General features: G+C 34.1%; 1 protein-coding gene across 1 annotated transcript; it reads left to right on the top strand.

Annotated features, from left to right (window-relative positions):
• Window positions 1-2,519: 2,519 nt before the first annotated feature.
• On the top strand, window positions 2,520-4,188 carry LOC109238301 (protein FAF-like, chloroplastic). Its single transcript, XM_019404733.1, has one exon. The coding sequence runs from the start codon at window positions 2,614-2,616 to the stop codon at window positions 3,964-3,966; it is 1,353 nt and encodes a 450-aa protein (XP_019260278.1). The 5' UTR covers window positions 2,520-2,613; the 3' UTR covers window positions 3,967-4,188.
• Window positions 4,189-8,730: the final 4,542 nt, after the last annotated feature.

Here is an 8,730-nt window from a genome sequence, read left to right as displayed (position 1 = left end):
TGAATGGGAAATGGAGGGAAAACAAAATATTTGAGTTTCCCTCCTTGGCAATAGGACATTGTCCCATATTGGAGGAAGAAGAGAATTTTGATGGGTATATATACAATTTCTCTTCTTCTAACTTTTAAAGAGTTAAGAAGAACCCAAGCATCGCGCCGTCGTTGTCGTCGCTCGCTCGGCTCGGCTCGGCTTCGGCTCCGGCTCCGGCTCCGGCTCCGGCTTCGGCTTCAGCTTCGGATTTGGATTCGGATTCGGATTCGGTCAAAGATTGATTGATTAATCTTTTTGGACAAAATTCCTTTCAATTATTTACTAATTTAATTTAATTAATTAACAAAAATTCAATCCGGAATAACCCATGACACGCGGCCTGGTCCGGTCCGGTCCGTTTTCTTTCCCGAATTATTTTAAAATTCGTTTTCTGTTTTTTCGGAATATATCTTCCCACCTGTTCTAACAGCTATGGTTGTTTCTAAAAAGCTGCAAACCTTTCCAGAAACAGTACCAAATGGTCTATAAATATGCCTTGAATCCCAAAATCTTTATTTACTAAATTTTCTGCTTATCTTCTTCTTCTGCACAATATTTTCCAGTGTGTTTTACGACCATCGAGTGGTTCGAAGTTTACCGGAGTTTTTGGTACCAATACACTGATGAGTTAAATCGTTCTATCCTGGGAGGATATATTCCAGCACCTCGGGTACTTGTGGGGAATAATTTTCTTAAGAACACACTGTGTATTCAGTGGACTCGATTTATTCCTAGCTATACTGTTTTTCAGAATTTATTTCGTTAAACTGGTTCTACTAACTTTCTGTTTCTGTTTCTATTTCAGAAAGTTAAATGTTTTTATTGATTATTACAGTAATACAGATTGAATAACAGTAAACACCAAACATTGGATAGATTCCAAGCTTGTCAATCAAGAGGGAAAAAAATATAATTCCCTCTATTCAACTAACTTTCCTAAATTTAGCCACAAGGTCACAATTATAAAATGTGCAGTCAAATTATTGTTAGCATATACCATTTGGACGTATAAGGTTTTAAAATAATTGAAAATTCTTTTTTCTTAAAAAAATCATTATTAGTTCTAAAGTTTTCTCAAAAAGCTTTTTTTCCCCTCAAAATTATATGGGTGAAGAAGTTATCTGTCGCGTGTCTCCGATCAATTATCTTTTGAAGCTAAAAATGACTCACAAAACTTCAAAATTTACTATGTGTATACTCTATACACACTATGTTTCGCGCAAACTTCTTTTCCTTCATTTTTTTTAAATAAAAAGCTTCTATAAAAAAAATTCAATATGTGATCTCTTGCAACCAGAGTTAATTAAAGTATTTGATAATATTTCTAAACTTGAAAACCATCCAATATTGTTTTCTCAATTTTAGAAACTTAGATGATATATATGCCCTCAAAATTAATCAATTTAACATGAAACTCACAACAACGGAAAATCTTAGTAGTTCAGTTGGCTAGCTACTTGTGAATTGATAGCTTCTACATGTGTTCTAGCTCATTGGAGAGCTAGATTTGCCTCAATTTTTTGTCTCCTTACTTCACCTTTTTCACATTAATTAGCTTCCGCTATTTCAAGAGTTTGCTGAGCTTTTTGTGGATCAATATACTATCCTTTTCCGCATCATTTACTAAAATATTGATCTCACTATTGCTGATTCTAGAAAAATCACCCATCAGAACCATCGTTAACCATTGATCGTTAAGGTGTATTCTCAAAATTCCTATATCTACGGCTGTGAAATTGGGACTTTCATCTTGTTGGTGAGGGTTTCATTACCTACCATGTAATCATTTCCCCCATTTTCCTCTTAAAAAAAACTAATATGGAACCAATAACCATTAAGGGGTCGTCTGGTATAATGGATAAGCAAAAATAATCACAGGTTAAAAATTTAGTACGCGTTATCCCTTGGTTGGTTATTAATCCTGGAATAACTTATACAAGAGTAAAAATAATACTCAGATAACTTATACGTTTCATAGTGTTGAATAGTAAATAAGTTATCCCAAGATAAAGCAGTAAAATTGACAATCCCAAGATTAATACAATATACCAAACAGTCAGTAAGAAATAATACCCGGATAACTAATCCCAGCACAACTAATACTAGTATAATTATTCCCATCATAACTAATTCCAGCACAACTTGCCTTCAAACCAAATGACCCCAAAGGATTGTGGTAGAATATAGAGGTCCCGGATTCGAACTTTCTGGAAAAAAAAAACTTCTAGCAAAAAAGCTCCTTCCCCATGTAAATTCAAATTAATCCGAATTTCAAAGCGGATACTTAACAGAGGGCGGGAAGCAAAAAAATAAAATGGAACCAAGAGAAGGAACAATATTCAAGGAAAAAAAAAGAAGAAGAAAAAAAGTAGTCTTTTTAAGTATTCCATTATTCATGGTGGTCCCTTTGCACAAGATTCCAAAGGCCTTTTGAGCTCCTATAAATACCCTGACACCCACCCTTGTATTTTCCATCGAATCAGCCCAAACAAAACAAAAAAAAAATACCAATTCCATCATCTTCATAAATTTCCTCCATATTTCCCTTTTGCTTAAAATATTTTGTCTTTGATTTACTTCAAGATGTCAGCACAATGTGTTAACATGAATAAGGTCAACTTGTCCTTAAAGATGGAAGAAAAACAAGGAATAATGTCAATTCTTGGACCAAACACTGATCAAAGAAGCATTAAAGCTGCAACTTCTATTAGAAGAACTCTTTCAGCTGATATGTCTTCCATTTCGAAAATTTGTGATTCTTCTTCTTCTTCTTCTTCTTCAGATGGGGAAGAAGAACAACTCAAAGATGAGCCGAATAGAACATTTGATTGGAGTTCAATTCTATCTTCAAAGAATGAAGAAGCTGACTCATCTAAGATTCCACCACCTTATATTCATCCTCTTGTTAAAACATCAGGCAGTTGTTTGAGTAAGAAAAGTCTTGAAATTTGTACTGAGAGTCTTGGATCAGAGACTGGCTCTGATTGCTTTTCCTCTTCACCTCCTAAAAATGAAGACTTAGAAGTTGATCATCATTATCAACACCAACAACAACATTCCTCTGTCTTACAATCTTTCGAGGATATTCCTGTTGTAAAGTATAATTATAGCAAAAACTCATCTTCTCCTAAATCTTTTCCTCCTCCTCTCCCTTCTGTACACATGCAATCACTCAGACAAAATGGTAGATTGATTCTTGAAGCAGTTTCTGTTCCACCTATGAACTATTTCCATGCCCAACGTGTTGATGGCTGCCTTCGTCTCACCTACATCAATCAAAATGATTGTGCAGCAGATGAGCCAGAACTAGAAATGGCGGATCAAGTTGAAGAGTTTGAGCAAGTTTTCGACAATATTGGTGTGATGGAAAAAAGTTCAAGATTGTCGAATGAGGTGATAAATGTGAACAAATCATCAGCCCTGATTTTAGAGAAAAAAAATCAACTAACGTGGTCTAAATGTGTTAGTTTCAGCGTGACACCTGGTTATTACGATCTTAGCAACAAGTTCAACAACTCACTAAACTCGATGATGGAACATGAGGTGAAAGATAGTATTTTTAGAGAATGCTACACTTGTCCTTCAACGATTAATCAGTCACCACCACCACCGGCAGCTGCAGCCTCTTTAAATGCATACGATTACTTTTGGAGGAAGAAGCCAACAGTGGCAAACATTGTGAATAATTCATCTACTGCAGACCAATGCAGCAAGAACAACTACTATAAGCAATTTGTAGCAGTAGCAGCAGCCAATGGTACTGATCTCAAAGCCAGTGGTACCACAAAGATAGCAGCATATGAGCAGCAGCAGGACTTGGTGCTAATTAGAGGGAACAAGGCATCTATGAACAATTTGGTGCCTTTGTTGAGAAGTTGCAAAGAGCCAAAGAGATCACTAATAATTTGGGAGCCTTACTGCATTGCCACCTCCTAATCATGGTCATCATCACCATTAACTCAAAGTATTAATCAAAATATTTGATTAGGTCCATATATTTAATTTACAAAAATGTAATATGGTATCATTACAAATATGATTTTCCTCTCTTAGTTTTTACTCTTTTGTCAAAAACGAGTTTTGTATAGCCAAATAAAGAAGAGAGAGATCAAGAAAGATTTCAATGGAGGTCAATAACAACCATTTTTATCTTATTTATTATGAGTGTTTTTTTCTCCTTTTCTCTTTGAATTGATGATGATGTTTTTTTTGTTTCTCGATATTCATATTAGGGGCCGATTAAATTCGGATTCGCATGAGAAAATCTCATGTTAGGAGGTAAAACACTGTCTGACAAAAATTACTTTATATCCGTAGCTCGAATGAGATATTTGATTAAGAATGACGGAATAATTATCGAAGTTAATATATGTTGTTAGTAGTAGTTATAGTGTATAACTAGACAGACAAATCTTTTTAGCCAGGTGGACTGTCATGTCACTGTCTGCCTGTCCCAGCATAAGTTGGATTCTCTTGTCTTTCACTATCTCTTTTTTCTTCTTCTTTTCTTTGAATAATATTTTCAGCTTGTTCCAACCAAGGCTAAATTGAGTGGTATTGCTTTATAGGTAGACAATGGGCATCCAGGTTTCCCTTTGGGGTTTCTGTGAACCTGAGTGCGTTTTGCTGTAATATTAAATTTTGCTATATTTCAAAATTTTATTCAAAATGAATAAATAAACGCACGAAACATAATATAAGTAATGTTGAATGTTTTTGACTTCTCTAGACTGACAGCGCGTGGTTATTTTACATAATCATATTAAGTTATTTACAACAAAAAGTATATTTAAAGTAAGTCTAATATCTAAACTTTTAAAAAATAAAGTAACCTATTGTGAAAAGGTTAAAATATATTCATAGTTTAATAAAAAAAATTACTTTATCAGTATATTAAGTTGTATATGTCTTAAAAAGATAGACGAATTGTTCGAGCAAAAGTTATTTTGTTTAACTAACTAGGCACAATATTTAAGAAAAAAAGATGGTTGATAAATAAGTAAAATATATATAACATGCCAAGAGTACCTTATGGCATGTAATCTTAAACATCTGATGACTTTTTTATCGATATAAAAGTACATAATATATCAAGTAAAATATATAATTAAAGAGCTTTCTAATATAGAAAATTATTTTTTCAAAACAATTCAAAAGAAAAGAGTAACAAGGAAGTAGTAATTTAATTTTTAGTGTTTAATTTGTCGACGTTTCCTCTCTTTGCCAACTCTATAGCTCGACATGCAAGGCCAACAAACATCACAAAGTGGCGTATATAGAAACAAACATACTGGATTTACGCCATGCATGTGCAAAATATGTTGGAGTATATTCTTAGGAAAATTACACATAAATTGAAAAAATGTCCAGTGAAGTGTTAACAGTTTATTATGACTTCGCTCTTGACTAATTTTCTATACGGTAGAACAGTATTTTCTAACTTATATGTCCACGTATACCTGTAACACACTTGTATACATAGTGTCAGATCAGAAATTCTAACAAAGGAATTCAAACAATTTCTGATCCAACTTTACACCATTAGGGGCGGTAAAATAGTTAAAAGAAAACAGTTAACCACTCATATTATCCATTAAAAAATGGGTTGGATAATGAACTTTTTAAAAACGGGTCAAGTATGGATAAGAACCATATTATGCATTTAGAAAATGGATAACCAATGGGTCTAACTTTTACATTTGTAAAGCCTTAAATTGGGGATTCCTCAAGTTAGGGAAACTAAGAATTCTAGCTCCCACAAATGATCATATGCAAGAAGTCCCGGATAATAAGGTTACTCATATTATCCGCCGGTTAACCCATTTTTTATCCGTATTAAATATGGTTCGGATCGGATAATTTATCCGTTTTTTCATTACTCGTTTTCAACCCGAACCATATTTGACCCGACCAGCCCGTTTGCCACTCCTAGCCACCATATACAATAAGTTTTTCCAAGGAATCAACAATTTATGTATACACGAAACGAAAAGACTTGCTTTTGCCTGATATAGATCAAGATTCATGAATTGAACTCCTTCAGATCATGTAGTTCCAACCATGTATATACGTGCACACACATGCATACATAAACGATTATATACTATTTTCATTTCTATTCTTTTTGATATTTTTAGTGGGGATTACTCAAGAAATTCTTGTGAAAAATGAGTCTTTATACCTGTTTCGTTCTAACAATTGAGATATATTTTTGCAAAGATGACCTGCTTTATATTTCTTTGACGTTTATAGTTAGACTACTTCAACATTATTTATCTGCCAAAATATGATAAGAACAAGTATTCATACTTAGCTTGATCATCCAATACTTATTCGAATCACAGGGCCAAGGGGTGGTGTTGGATAGAGTTGTGCTATAGAAGCTGAATTTGATGATAGTGAACAGAACCATATGCTCTCTATCCAAACCTATACATATGGACTCTTTTGTTTCACTACGATTCTTTGCTAATGGAAATAAAGATGGAGTCATTATCATCCACCTGGGCAGGTGTTTTAATAAAAGAGAAATTTTCATAAACCGATTGTTTGGTTATTAGCTAGTTGTAACTACCATTTACTATATTACTTCTTATAGCTATGTTTTCAGGTTTTTTAGAGTGTATTCGATGTATTTAAGCTATTGTATTCATGAGCACAGTAGCGTTTCTAGGCGTGAAACAAGGGATTACAGCTAGACAGATTTTTGTATTCGACTGTATTCACGGCGTGAAACATGGGATTACAGCTAGACAGATTATTGTATTCGACTGTAATTAACTGTATTCACGATATATATTTGTGAATACAGTAACGTAAATAGCATAATTCATGGTCTATTCAGCTGTTTTTAAATGGAAAGTGAATCAATTAACATAGTAGACTCCTAATATAACTCAACAAACTAAATTATAACACAAAAAATTTGTATTTCTAGTTATTAAAAAGATTCTCAACCGAAAAACACCCCAAAAACATAGCAATCTTCAGAGAAAATATGCTGAATATTTTTTCCAGCCGATAAATACAACAAAAACATAGCAATTTGAATACATATATACATCTGAATACATAAATTATATTAATTAAAAAAATATATGAATACATTCATGGAATACAACGAGACAATGAATACAATGAAATACATGGAATACAGCGAGATACATTGAATACAATAAAAAAAAGACAATGAATGCAATGAAATACATGGAAATAGAGCGAGATACATTGAAATATATTAACAGAAAATTCAAGTTGCTCAGCCCCAAACTCTGTCGTCTCTGTTCAAGAACAGCCCAAATGTCGTCTCGTCGAGAGGGTCGCGAGTCTAACTCGAAACGCCATTGTTCATGTTACAATAATACCCTCACGTGCGCTTCAAAAAACATATTCTTTACAATTGAAGTCGCTGGAACCACCGTCAGCAGTCCACAGTCTCGACGGAGTTTACAAGCACCGTGGGCACAAGTAGTCCACGGCGACACCTTCATCTATATCGGATGATTGCTCGGCAGCCCAAAAGTCTTCGCCGGAAAACTCTAATTCTGATGCTTTGCCGGAGAGTTCCGGTAGTAAGATGAAGGTGGAAGATGAGAGAGAGAGAGGGGGGGAATAGATATGGGGTGGGGGATGGATTTGAACATATCCCTTCCTTCAACTGGATGGAGAATAGAAGGAGAATACATTAAACGTATCCCTTCCTTCAACTGGATGGATTTGATGCTTTGCCGGAGAGTTCTGGTAGTAAGATGAAGGTTGAAGATGAGAGAGAGAGAGAGGGAGAATAGATATGGGGTAGGGGATACGAGAAATTTGAGGGGATAGGAGAAATTTGAGTGGAGAGAGAAATAATACAAAGCTTATTTTATGGCTTATGGGTAGGAGGTGATCATAAATAGATTTTTTGACTATAAAAAATCAAAAGGTAGCTATGGAATATAATTTTTTAAAATGGTATTTATTTAAAATAAATAAGGTATCAACATTTACTATAGGAGGTACATTGATATATTCTAATATATAAAAACGTATTTGGTTTTACACAGTATACATTTGGATAAACTTTTATTTTTAATTTAAATTTAATCTTAGCTCACTGGCATAACACTAATACCACAGCTACGGTATAAATAATCTCAGAATTGCTTATATCAAAATAAAAGATTCAACTAAATACGAAATTATAAAATAATCGCACATTTTATCCCGAAATAATTGTCCTTAGACTCTAGGAGTCCGGAACCTAAATATTGCTTTTTTGGACTCAAAGTACATTAATAAGTATAAAAAAAAAAAGTTACCTTTCTATATATAGCGTCCAAATACAAGACGCTATACCTTGACGGTAACTTTTGCCGTTAAGGTATAGCGTCTTGTATTTGGACGCTATATAGCCTGACGATTTGACTGACATATATAGCGTTTTGAATTTATACGCTATACATATAACGTCCAAAAAAAAACGGTATACCCTTAATTAAATATTACCCTTCGTCTTCTTCCCCGACCAGAAACCCTTTCCCCCACTTTTTTTTAACCTTTCACTGCTTCTGGTCCCCCCCCCCCGTCGCTCGTTTTAAAATTAAAAAAACTAGTGGCCCTCCCGTCACACAAACGGTTAAGAACGTAGGTCACACATCGTAGTAGAGCATTGTATTATTGCGGTTTAACTCCTTTGTCTTCAATTTTCACACAAAACAC

Source organism: Nicotiana attenuata, unplaced genomic scaffold (genome assembly GCF_001879085.1).
Source record: "Nicotiana attenuata strain UT unplaced genomic scaffold, NIATTr2, whole genome shotgun sequence".
Lineage (NCBI taxonomy): Eukaryota > Viridiplantae > Streptophyta > Magnoliopsida > Solanales > Solanaceae > Nicotiana > Nicotiana attenuata.
This window is presented reverse-complemented; position numbering and strand designations above follow the sequence as displayed.